Source organism: Capricornis sumatraensis, chromosome 2 (assembly GCF_032405125.1).
Source record: "Capricornis sumatraensis isolate serow.1 chromosome 2, serow.2, whole genome shotgun sequence".
NCBI classification, from domain to species: domain Eukaryota; kingdom Metazoa; phylum Chordata; class Mammalia; order Artiodactyla; family Bovidae; genus Capricornis; species Capricornis sumatraensis.
Genome location: NC_091070.1, coordinates 214,291,962 through 214,304,287, shown reverse-complemented (window position 1 = coordinate 214,304,287; position 12,326 = coordinate 214,291,962). Strand labels below are relative to the sequence as shown.

Genomic DNA, 12,326 nt, shown 5'->3' with positions numbered 1-12,326 from the left:
TCTCAAATGGACACGGCAAGCTGGATGGCAGTGTGGCCAGCACCATGGATGCTGAGCTGCCCAACTTCCACTTCCTTGACCCAAAAAAACCAGGCCAGACTCCTGTCCCTCTCAGCTCCAAATTCTTTCATTTTATGATTGTCAAGGGCATAATGAATTACAAACTGATACAGTCCTGAAGAATGGCTTTGGAGAACACCTAGAGGAAGAAATGGCAACCCACTCTGGTGTTCTTGCCTGGAGAATCCCATGGCCAGAGGAGCCTGGTCACAGAGTCATCCGCCATAGGCTACAGTCCATGGGGTCATAAAGAGGTGGACACAACTGAACACGCACACACACACACACACAGTCACAGCACACAGACTCAGGCTAGCCCTAAGCACTATTCCACTTTGCCTCTTGAGATCTACTGAATTCACGTCACTCAGAGTCCACAGCCCTGGAAGCTGTCAGCCTTTTCGTTGAATCGTTGTAGATGTTATATCAGTGATCAGTTTTTACAGGGGCTGCCCAGAGTTCAACATAAAGGTTGATAGGAGAGGTTATCACCGTCAAATAGAATCCCAGTCATCTCATTTCCTCCCCAGTCTTGCTTCAAGTCTGGGAGTTGGTCCTCCCTTCTCTGCCCTCACATGGATACATAATCACTCTTCTTGCCATCTCTCTCTGCAAGCTCAGACTTGGGGACTTTCAGCAGCCTGACGTGGTCCAGCTTCCCTTAAGCAATACAGGTGTCTGAATCCCTAAGTCCTTTTCAGGACCCCGTTAGAGCCAGTGATGATTGAGGGAGGAGAGTGGTTGCACATTCCCTCTTTCAGGCCAAGTGGGACCAATGGCCACGTGACCTCCGTGGCCGACACAGACAGATGTTATCTCTGTGATAAACCCATCACTAGTTTGACGTTCACCATTAACAGTTCCCTAGTGGCTTCCCTAGAGGCTCAGTCGGTAAAGCATTTGCTTGCAATGCAGGAGACCTGGGTTCGATCCCTGGGTCGGGAAGATCCCCTGGAGAAGGACATGGCAACCCACTCCAGTACCCTTGCCTGGAAAATCCCATGGACAGAGGAGCCTGGTGGGCTACAGTCCATGGGGTCGCAGAGTTGGACACAACTAAGTGACTTCACTATTAACGCTTCACCCTGACTAACAGAACAGGAAGCTAAGCTCCTCACTGGTGACCAAATAATGAACTAAAAGCAGAATGAATTCTGTTCTTTTCATCCATGGAACAAAACCCAGGAAGGGCCAGGCGCTGAGACAGACACAGTCTCTGCCCTCCAGAGGCTATAGTCTGGAAGGAGAGGAGGCTGTGGTTGTGAAGGGGGCTCATGGGGTTGCTATGCACAGTAGGGAGGGCACGTGGACCACTCAGGCCAAGGATGCTGCTGGGCTCCTTAGAGGACAAGGAGGAAGGGGGGGGAGCCGTCAAGATGGAACAGGTGATGCCGACACAGCAGTGACATCTGCAAAAGTGTCAGGCGGGACAGATCACCTTGTTCAGGGATGAACAGGTGGGATGCCTGCGGACGGAATCCTGAAGGTGTTTTCAAAGTTCAGGTCACAGACGGCCTTGGAAGACGTTGAAATTTACCCCAAACACTGTGGGGAAATACTAAAACACTTCCAGAATTTTAAGCAAAGCAGTGACATTTTGGAAGCACCTGGACTAGAGGCGGATGTCTCTGTGCACCTGAAGGCCAGATGACCACTCGCTGCTCAGTGTCACGGATGCATGATGTCCCCAGAGGTACGTGTCCCCCACCCAGCCTCACTCCAGGGCGGGCCACTGACCAACAGAGAAAGATGACCCTCGATTACAATCCTGGCGCCCCTCACGGCTCTGTGTGACAACTGACTGATTTCCTTTTTTTTTAATTATAGAAGTAATATGTGATCATTGTGATGAGGGAAATATATACCTGATTTTTTAATGTCTTTTTTTTATTGTCAGAAAATAAGATTATACCCTAAAATAAGTCTGCACTTTGCTTTTTATATTTAACAAAATATCCTTCCAAGTCAATAAACAGAGACCCCGCCTTTTCTTTTTAAGGGCTGCATAATATTCCGTGGTGTGGCTAGAACATGTTTTGTCCTGTCATCACCTTACTGACAGGCATCAAATGATGATCCAATAAATGTTCTTACATATGGATCTTTAGTAAAGATTCCCAGACGTGAAGGAGTTGGGCCAAAGGTTTGTATATCTTTAATAGCTATTTTCAGGTCACTCTCCCAAAAGTTGGAGACAATTCAGACTCCCAGAACCACCCCCAACCCTTCTTGTGATGTCTGTTTACCTGACGGATCCTAAGCCAGCACCTCACTCTTGGTTCCATCTGACCTTTCCCACAACAAGGGTGAGCCCCTTTCCATATGATTAGGGACCATTTAAATTTCTCTGAATTGCATTCCCCTTGCCCATTTTCTACTGGCTCATCTTTCTTTTACCAGTGTGCAGGAGCCCATTCTATGAAGCCTTTGCTCACATTCAGGCAAAGATTGCCCCCAGTCTATCATTTATCATGTGACTCTATCCGTGGTCCCCTGTACCTAAAACATTTGTTTAATGAAATCAAACGCATTTCTTGTCTGTCATAGTTTCCCAGTTTTGAGGTTCAAGTATGGTTTTCGTTCACTCCAACGTTTAACAAATAATTTTTTAATTTGTATTTTGTTTCTAAACTACGTGTCTCTCTCTGTGTGCCAGGATTCATGTACTCAATATAACCAGCTACTTCACAGCAACAGCATAAAACACCAAGGTACCTCCACTGTAACTGACACATGGGGTTCTTTGAAACCCTCTTAAGAAAGAATAAGGGGTGAGATAAACATGATTTTCTAAATGTATTAAAGAGAATGGCCAAAGGCAATAAAAATGTTCCAGAGTCTCATCAAGTTCTCACGCCAACCTCATTAGACACGAGCCCCAAAGAGAATCACTCTTCTGACCCTGCGCTCTTGACTTGTACTTAAACTCAACATTTTAAAGCAGTGACTACCTAACAGCTGAGTCCCTTAAGCCCTGGAAACCATCCGAGTCCACAGAAAGTGAGGACCTTGAGCTAAGCTGAGATGCAGTCACCGGCAGGCCAGCATCACGATGCTCAGGGGAGGTTGCTAAGAGGATATCTAACTTACAGTCTGAACATGCTGGAAGGGGTCACAGTCATCTGTCTTTGGGGTCAAATAAACTCAGGTTATAGCTTACAGGGACACACTATATTTGTAATATAGTCCCTTCAAGGCCCCTCCCTACTCTAGACTGCCAGTGCCCTAGAGACCTCTATCATGTGCTCCTCAAGAGGGACCTTTGCTGCCTCCCTCCCAGTGCCTCCAGCCTGGCCCAGCATGGGGCCCGGCACGGTGTGGGCACCCAGCCAGTGCGTCTCCGAGCACGTCCAGTGTGTCTCTGAGCATGTCCAGCGGGTCACCGAGCACGTCCAGTGCGTCTCCGAGCACGTCCAGCGCGTCTCTGAGCACGTACCCGAACATGGCGACCAGGAGGTTGACCAGCAGGATGTTGGTGGACAGCATGTAGATGCACACCAGGGGGATGGTGATCCACTCGGGGAAGCGGGGCAGGTTGTGCTCGTCCAGCTCCACGCACAGGGGCTTGGACTCGTTCCCAGTGAAGGTGCAGTGGGAGAAGTCGTACGTGGTGCCTGAGGATGCAGCAAGCAACAGGCAGGGTGAGGACACCTGGCAGGGCAGCCTAAGGCACCCCAGCGGGACGTGAGGTGAGGATGGTGCATTGTGCTGGGCACTGTTCCAAGGCACTCTACCCAACCGGGCGTAAGCCTCAGAATCATGCTTCATTCATTGACTAATATTCCCCTGAAACAAGGCCATTTGTAGCAACATGGATGGACCTAGAGATTATCACACTAAGTGAAATAAGTCAGAAAAAGACAAATATCATCTATCACTTATAGTGAAAGTCACTCAGTCGTGTCTGATCCTTTGCGACCCCATGGACTATACAGTCCATGGAACTCTCCAGGCCAAAATATTGGAGTGGGTAGCATTTCCCTTCTCCAGGGGGATCTTCCCAACCCAGGGATCAAACCCAGGTCTCCCACATTGCAGGCACTCTTTACCAACTGAGCCACAAGGGAAGGCCTATCACTTATATGTGGAATCTAAAAAATGGTAAAAAAAAAAAAAAAAAAAAACAACTTATCTACAAAACAGAAATAGTCACAGGTGTAGAAGATGAACATGGCTACCAGGGAGGAAATGGTGTGGGGGAGGGGTGTGTGGTAAATTGGGAGGCTGATACACATCTGTGTGACAGGTGTTAACAGCCTAGAATGGGGGCCTTGGAGAAAGTCTGGGTCCGGAAGGGAAGATGAGGAGTTTTGCCTGGGAATCTTAGAGAAGGCAGTGGATGTAAGCGTCTGGCCCTCCAGGAGTCACGCTGGACTCGAGAGCCTCCTCTGAGCGTGCGAGTTTGGCCCTGCTGGTTGGTGAGACGCCAGTCAGAGAAGCTGGTGCTGCCCCCACGTTACCAGCAGCAGAACTTAGAGGCTGAGATGCCAGCTGCATCCCAGGTCACACAGCACACGAGTGACGGAACCAGGACTCAAACACTACCGGTCACTGACTCTTTAGGTCACCGTGGCCCGCCTCCCGTGGGACTAAGGCCACCAACCTATAGGACTGTCGGGAGGACGAAACACACCCGTTTATGTAAAATGGCAAGTGCAGAGTGCAGACGGGGGAACAATAACAGCAAGGTGCCTTTCCATCAGCACATGGGAAAGAGCTATTCTTAAGGTCTCGGAAGAGACTGCAGTAGCAGACACCAGAAAGACCACGTGAGGCTATGGGGACAATTGAGAAAACACCAAGGAGCTGGGAAACACAAGCCTCGGGCCGGGTGAACATCGCGGGGCTTTTCTTGTGGCAGGACAGAACGCGATGAGCCCAAGCTACCGCCAGCATCACAAAGATGTTCTACAGTTTATCCAAAACGCACGCCCCATGCTTTCCTTATGCCAACTGGCTGTGATCAAATTAATGCCATCTCTGCTACCATTAACCTGCCTCCAGATAGTTGGCAGTGAGCTCATACCAGAAGCTTAAATTCCAGGTTCCAGGGCAAAATTTATCACTATTGCACTTTTTGAGATAAATGGGTACCCTGTCACTCTGGACAGACCCACAACACTCTTTTCTACACCAGTGAGGATTCTGGCTATCACTGGCCATGCCACTGTCAGAAATTTGAGAGACACTCTTTTTAAAAAGGTTTAAAAATTGCAGGCTGAGATGCTGGGTACAAGATTGCCAGGGTACATAAGATCCTGCTCAGGAGAAGGAAAAGGCTTTGAGGGTTAGTGTCCACTGCCTGATGTCGACCGGACTCCAGCAGCCTGTTCCTAGGACAGCTCTCAGGATCAAACCGGAAAGCCCTGGAGGCTCCCTGGGAGCTGGTTCTGGAAGCATCTTCCGCCTCCCAGCTGTCCCCACCCACACCATGTCAGGCTCACCGTCCACATCGCTGGGCACTTGGCCAAACATGGCCAGGTAGGGCTCATAGATGACTGAGCGGAAGATCCACCTCCAGCGATGCTCGTTCTGTCTAAGGATCCCCTGCCTGGCCACACCGAAGGCCACCATCCACACGGCAAAGAGGAACAGGAAGAAGAACACGTCGATCAGCTGTCGAGGGAGGAGGACAGGAGGGCAGAGTCAGGACTGCACCAGGGCGGCTCAACTGCTCCACTGACCACAGAGAAGGGCAGAGGGGCCCCAGGTACCTAAGGCAGCCAGCATCATCCGCTCACCAATTTTTAAACATGGCCATCATCACCCCTGGGTCTTGGGGCATCCACTGACGGATGCATCTTTGCTTGCAGGTCCCCAGGCCATCTCAGCAGCAGAGACTTTCTGAATGAGACCAGCCTGGGAGCAGAAGAGGGCCTCAGCTCCGCAGTGCCCCCCTCCTCTCCAGCCGACCCCTGAGCTGTTGCTTTTTTTTTTTTTTTTAAGGAAAATAAAAGCTTTCCTGTTTAGACAACAATGCACCATTTTATTGTTTTTAATGTTCTGCACACATAGCATGACTTCATGGTGACTCGATGCCCCAGATATGCTTTGAATTAAAACCACAAACTCAAAGGAGCTCAGCGCTGGAAAGGAACCTCAAGATGAGCTCATTCAAACGCCCATCTGATTTAAAGACAAAAACACGGAGGTTTGGGTCACGTGCGAAACAAGCTGGGAGAAGCAACATGGTCAGTGTGTAATTATCTTTCTGTTCTCTGGCCCCATGAAATGGGTCTGGTGGTGCTTCCCTGAGGTCTGTATTACGTGGTTATAAGATTAAAGTTCCAGACCTCGCTGTGCTTCTAACTCACTGCCTGTCTCCAGACAAACATGTGAACCCTCCTGAACCCAATTGTCCACATCTGTGAAGTGGGTGTAAAAGTCCCTATCCTGCCTACGCACACGTGCTCAATCATGTCCGACTTTGTGACCCCATGGACTGTAGCCCACCAGCCTCCTCTGTCTGCGGGATTCTCCAGGCAAGAATACTGGAGTGGGCTGCCATTTTCTATTCCAGGGGATCTTTTCCACACAGGGGTTGAATCTGAGTTTCTTGCATCTCCTGCATAGGCAGGTGGATTCTTTACCACTGTGCCACCCCTAGTGAATGCTTAAGACTCCAGTGAGAGCACTTGGTAACATGGACAGTCTAAATAGAGATCTTTACTAGTAATGTGCTGAGTTATGCAGTTTGCTCCCAACAGTCATCTTTCATTAAATTTTAACCTGGAAGGGGCCCCTGAGGAAAACAGATCAAAAAAAAAAAAAAAACAAATGCTACTGATTATGAAATGCAACCATCCCTCTGTGAAGAAAAAGTTCCTCTCAGCAACAAAAGGAACTCTGGGTTTAGTCAGAAGAAGGACAACTAACCACAAACACTCTTTAGTCTTACCATCCTCTGCAACATTATAATCTTGGGTCCTAAATTTCTGCTGACCGTGAAAATGTGAATCAACCTTAGGGTGAATATAATGTAATCCAGGCAAAAAATCACTCGTCCCGAGTACAGTGAGGTTTTGTTAGAAGGGTGGAGCCTGTGGAAAGAAGGGAAAGACTTTGTGAGATGCTGACAAAACATTCCAAAGCTGTGCTTTTGTCTCACTTTTATTTATTTATGGATTTTATTTTCTAGTATTTTTTTTTAATTTTACTGAAGTGTGGTTGATTTATAATCAAAGTTTTAGTTTTAAAAATAACCAAACGTGAAGAAACCGCCAAAAGCCTGGGAACCGAAAGTGGAAATAGACCAGGGTCTGCACCTGCCCGTCAGTCACTGAACACCAAAGGCCACGTGCACTGCCCTCGTGACTCCAGGAGACACGAGGATATCACACAAAGCAGAGCTCTCAAGACTCCCCACACTTCAGCCCTTCAGCCTAAATACAGTCAGTCCCCTACACATGAACCTTCAAGATGTGAACTTTCAAAGATGCGAATGTGGGTTCCCACATCCAATTACATGAGCTCAGCTGCCTGGTGTGCACTGCTGAGAGCATGCACCCTCTAGAATTGGGCTTTGTGTGCTTCACTGTACATTCTGTGTAGCGTGGGCTTCCCAAGCAGCTCAGCAGTAAAGAATCCGCCTGCCAATGCAGGAGATGCAGTTTCGATCCCTGGGTCGGGAAGATTCCCTGGAAAAGGAAATGGCAGCCCGCTCCAGTATTCTTGCCTGGGACATCTCGTGGACAGAGGAGCCTGGTGGGCTACAGTCCATGCGGCCGACAAGAGTCAGACACAACTTAGTGACCAAACCACAGTGTCGAGTACAGTAGGGCTGTAACTTTATTTCAGGCCTAGGCTGTCCAGAAGCAAGCGTAAAAGCAGCAGCAATACAGCTGGTTCTACTGTACTTTTCAAGGTACCATATTGTAAGATCAAAAATGTTTCATTTTTTGTGTTTGTTTTTAATGTATTATTTGTATGAAAAGTACTATCAATCTATTACAGTACAGTACTATATAGCAGATTGTGTTACGTGCGTCTAACTTTGTCAGACTTAATGAACACACTCCCCTAACATAACACATGGGATTTATTGTACTACTGTAGGACCCAATCCCATTGTCGCTAACTTCCCGGCTCACAAGGCTTCCACAGTGATGCCAACCACTTGGCACCTGAGCCTGCCAGGTTCCCCCCAATGAAACTTACCTCATTTGCACCAGATCATTTGATTAACTAACCATCTGCTAACGTGTTCATTGAAAACCTTATGTGCTCTCTAACTGGAATGATCCAGAAATCACGTCCAACCATGATCCAAAAGCTGAGCCTTTAACCCAAGCAGATAGGGAGGTTTTGAAGGAGAAAATTGAGCTTTACCCAGTTCACATCATAGCATGAGCACTCACTGTAAAGCTTCTCATTCTAAGTGGGTGTAAATACGAATAGTCAAGCTTCTCTGCTCCATCAGAACCACAAGCTTCACCTTGAAGCTACTGGGGAGGCAGGTCTGGAAGGAGCAGGACTGGGCAAGGGGGTTCACGGTTTGGGTGCACCCCAATATCCCTATCAGGTGGAGTCATGTTGCTTTTCCCCTCCAAACACAATTTCCAACTGGCTTTTCTGATCACGAGCTCTGAGATTGAGGAAACCTTGCACCCGGGAGGGCAGGCTCCAGAACCAACATTCGAGTTGAAGTTAAATGCATGTTAGATTCTGTCCTCAAAGCAAAATGCTGTGTGATATTTACACACTCGTCATTCTCTAGGGCCCTCAATTTCTAATTTCCTCTCCCCAAATTCTACAAGCACAAAGAGAAAAACCACGAAGAACTTCTTTCTAATTACAGATCACCAAGAGGTGGGGGATGAGAGGAGACACAACTTATATCAACCAGGCTGTGGCTCCAAGAGGCAGAGACAACAGGCATTTGTAATAATCTCTAAATGGGTGGGGGGTTGGGGGGGGCAGGGAGGGTACATAGCAACTGGGCAGCCCCAGACCAGCTCACCCTCCAGCCATGTGATGGGAAGAACTGTAAGCAAACCAATTCTGGGGTGCAGAGGGACTGCTGTAGTAAGAAAACATTTTTTAAAAGGAATAGCAACCGCTTTTCTGAATGGTGTTCTGGAGATAGTCTCTTCCCTCCGAGCTCAGTTGGTAAATCATCTGCCTGCAGTGCAGGAGACCTGAGTTCGATTCCTGGATCTAAGTGGGTGGAAGATCCCCTGGAGAAGGAAATGGCAACCCACTCAGGTATTCTTTCCTGGAGAACCCCATGGACAGAGGAGCCTTGCAGGCTACAGTCCATGGGATCGCAAGAGTCGGACATGACTTAGTGACTAAACCACCACCACCACACTCATAACGTTGTTGTCGCTGTTGTTGTTGTTGTCGCTGTTGTTGAGTTGCTAAGTCGTATTTGACTCTTTGTGACCCCATGGACTGTAGTCCACAGGCTCCTCTGTCCGTGGAATTTCCCAGACAAGAATATTGGAGTGGATTGCCATTTCCTCCTCCAGGGGATTTTCCCAAACCAGGGATCGAACCCCTGTCTCCTGCATTGGCAGGTGGATTCTTTAGCACTGAGCCACCAGGGAAGCCCTGTATTCATAAAATACTAGGACCATATTTCATCCTATCTCACTTATCTTGGGCTTGAAATGTCTCTCCTCCACCTTTCCACCTGAGAGAATCCGCAAACACCTGACACGTGAAGACGTGGTGAGGACTACTTACCGAAACACGATTCCCGCTATGAAGTAGAAAAGCCCGAGTGAATCCATGACATTCCACAGGTCGGTAAAGTAATTCACACCGTTCACGCACCACTGCAGAGCAGAGGGAAAGAAAGGACACAGCAGCTGGAACATCAGCTGCGTCCAGGTTGATTCACGCTCACACATTTCTCTCCAGAACCATTCTGAGTCCGTGATGTACCAAGTACACCCTGCAACTGACCCCTGTGATTCCCGGGGGATTGGAAAGTAAGGTCGCATGCTTGCTGTTCTGTTGTTCATATGTTGCTAACAAAGTCAAGGGAAGAAAGACACATGGATCCTTACTGTTCTTTAAAAAGGAACTGCAGAGCCTGTGTGGGCCAAGTTGGAACCCTCCCCCAACCGCCATGTACAGTGGTGTAGGCTGTGCACTGGACAACTCTTCAAGGGTGTTACCCATACTGCTGTCATCACAGATTTGTGTGTTTACTATAAATATTTTCTGACACATGACAATAAAATGTCTTGAAAAGGGGAACATTTATTTTTTTAGAAGTTTAAAAAAAAACCCTTTTTTGCACGCAGGTGCTATACATGGCACCTGAGAGAACAGATGTGGTCACAGAAATGACTGACAGGAACAATGTGTCTCAAGGATCTTTTTGTCATGATGTGTATATATCAGTCATGATTTCTCAGAAGAAAGCGTGTCAGGAAAACACTGAAAGAGGGATAAGATTATCCATTAGAAGAGGCTGCATCTGGACAGCCTCTCTGGCAATCCGTCCACTAGATTTGGGTGATTCCAGGGAGGTCATCTCACCTGGTCATTTGCTCATCCAGTCAGAACATATTTACTGAGAGGCCACAGGATTGCAAACACCTGTGCTGGACTCCTGAGACACAAAGACATCAGATCGGGTGTAATGTGGACTCTCAAGGACTCCACTGGCCCATGGGAAAGACAGATGTTAAACATGTTTAAAATCAACCATGATAAGGGTCGGAGGGGAGGTGAGACCAAAGGTCCCAGTGAGCTCAGATAAGGAAACCATGTACCTGCCTTACTGAAGGAAGAGGAAAATAACAGCAAAGATGCGTCATCAAAGGAACATGGCACTTCTCAAACCTACTACGTGAACTCACCACCATGGGCCACCCACTATCCAGGTACCTCCTTTCCTGTTCTGCACCTGAAACCAAGGCCTAAGAAAAAGAAGCAAAGAAACTCGCCCAAAGACAGTGAAGCAGCCAGTGGTGGGTCCCGGGGTTCTGAAATCCGGTTTCCTCTCTCCAGCATCACCCTGCTTCTTTATACTCCAGGGGGATGCCCCAGTCTTAGACTTGGAAGAGATTCAAGAAACAGCATCAGTTTCTCAAGAAGCCCTTCTCTTTACTCTTTGATAAATGCAAATGGCAACTTTAGTGGGCAAGGGGGTGAGAACATTATGAAATCAAGTACCAAGAAAGTATTACAATCCCCCAGGTATACCGGGGGAAGGGGTGGTTAGGGAGTTTGGGATGGACAGGTACACACTGCTATATTTAAAATGGATAACCAACAAGGATCTACCATATAGCTCATGGAACTCTGCTCAATGTTGTGTGGCAGCCTCGATGAGAGGGAGTTTGGGTGAGAATGGATACATGTATATGTACGGCTGAGTCCCTTCGCTGTTCAGCTGAAACTATCACGACATTGTTAGTCGGCTATGTGCATGCGTGCTCAGTCGTATCTGACTCTTTGCGACCCCATGGACTGCAGCCCGCCAGGCTCCTCTGTCCATGGGATTCTCCAGGCAACAACAGTGGAGTGGGTTGCCCTCTCTTCTCCAGGGGATCTTCCCAAACCAGGGATCGAACCTGAGTCTCCTACATCTCCTGCATTTGGCTGCTGGGTTCTTTACCACAGAAATACCAGAGAAGCCCTTAATTGGCTATGCCCCAATACAAAATAAAAACTTTAATTAAAAAAAAAACAACACTAAAAAAAATCCCCCAAACGTAAGCAGCCTTATCTGATCCTGTTCCCCTGTGGGGTGGTGGATGTTGTGGGCTCAGATCTCTAACAGTCCATTGGGTGACCCCAGTGATGTGGGTCACCACCCACCCAGGGCAAGGTGAGGGCGGCTGGGACAGGCTCTCCCGGCCACCTACTTCCCTCTTCTGAGAACTTGGCCTGCGAGGCAGGTAGGCACAGGGCAACAGGACAGCGCCAGCCTGGCTCAGCCTCTGAACTCGTGATGGGAGGGACAGTAAGTAGATCAATTCTGCGGCTGGGAGACACTGTTACAGTAAGAAGACATTTTTAAAAAGGAACAGCAGTCTCTTTTCTGAATGGAATGCCAGGGTCAGGCTACATTCATAAAATGCCATATTTCACCATCTTTCTCAGGACTGGGGGATTCGAGGGCCTGAAGAATGAGTGTGCTCTCCATGAAGGGATGCTGGGTCTTGCCTCATTTTAAATAAACATTCACAGACTGCTTAATAGACCTAAGAGTTATTTAGCAACTAACTCTGTTTGCACTTATTGATTGCCTTGGTTAAAAATTCCAACTAACAGAGCAACCTCTGCCACCATCATCCCCTCATGGG

General features: G+C 48.1%; 1 protein-coding gene across 1 annotated transcript in view; it reads right to left on the bottom strand.

Annotated features, from left to right (window-relative positions):
* TRPM8 (transient receptor potential cation channel subfamily M member 8) overlaps positions 1 to 12,326 on the bottom strand; it is a 95,056-nt gene that overhangs the window by 28,977 nt on the left and 53,753 nt on the right. Inside the window, exons 17-20 of the mRNA XM_068965093.1 lie at positions 9,748 to 9,839; positions 6,959 to 7,100; positions 5,505 to 5,676; positions 3,497 to 3,674 (exon numbers count right to left, since the gene is read on the bottom strand). Of these exons, the coding sequence (XP_068821194.1) occupies positions 3,497 to 3,674; positions 5,505 to 5,676; positions 6,959 to 7,100; positions 9,748 to 9,839 (584 nt within the window). The remainder of the gene's footprint in view (positions 1 to 3,496; positions 3,675 to 5,504; positions 5,677 to 6,958; positions 7,101 to 9,747; positions 9,840 to 12,326) is intronic.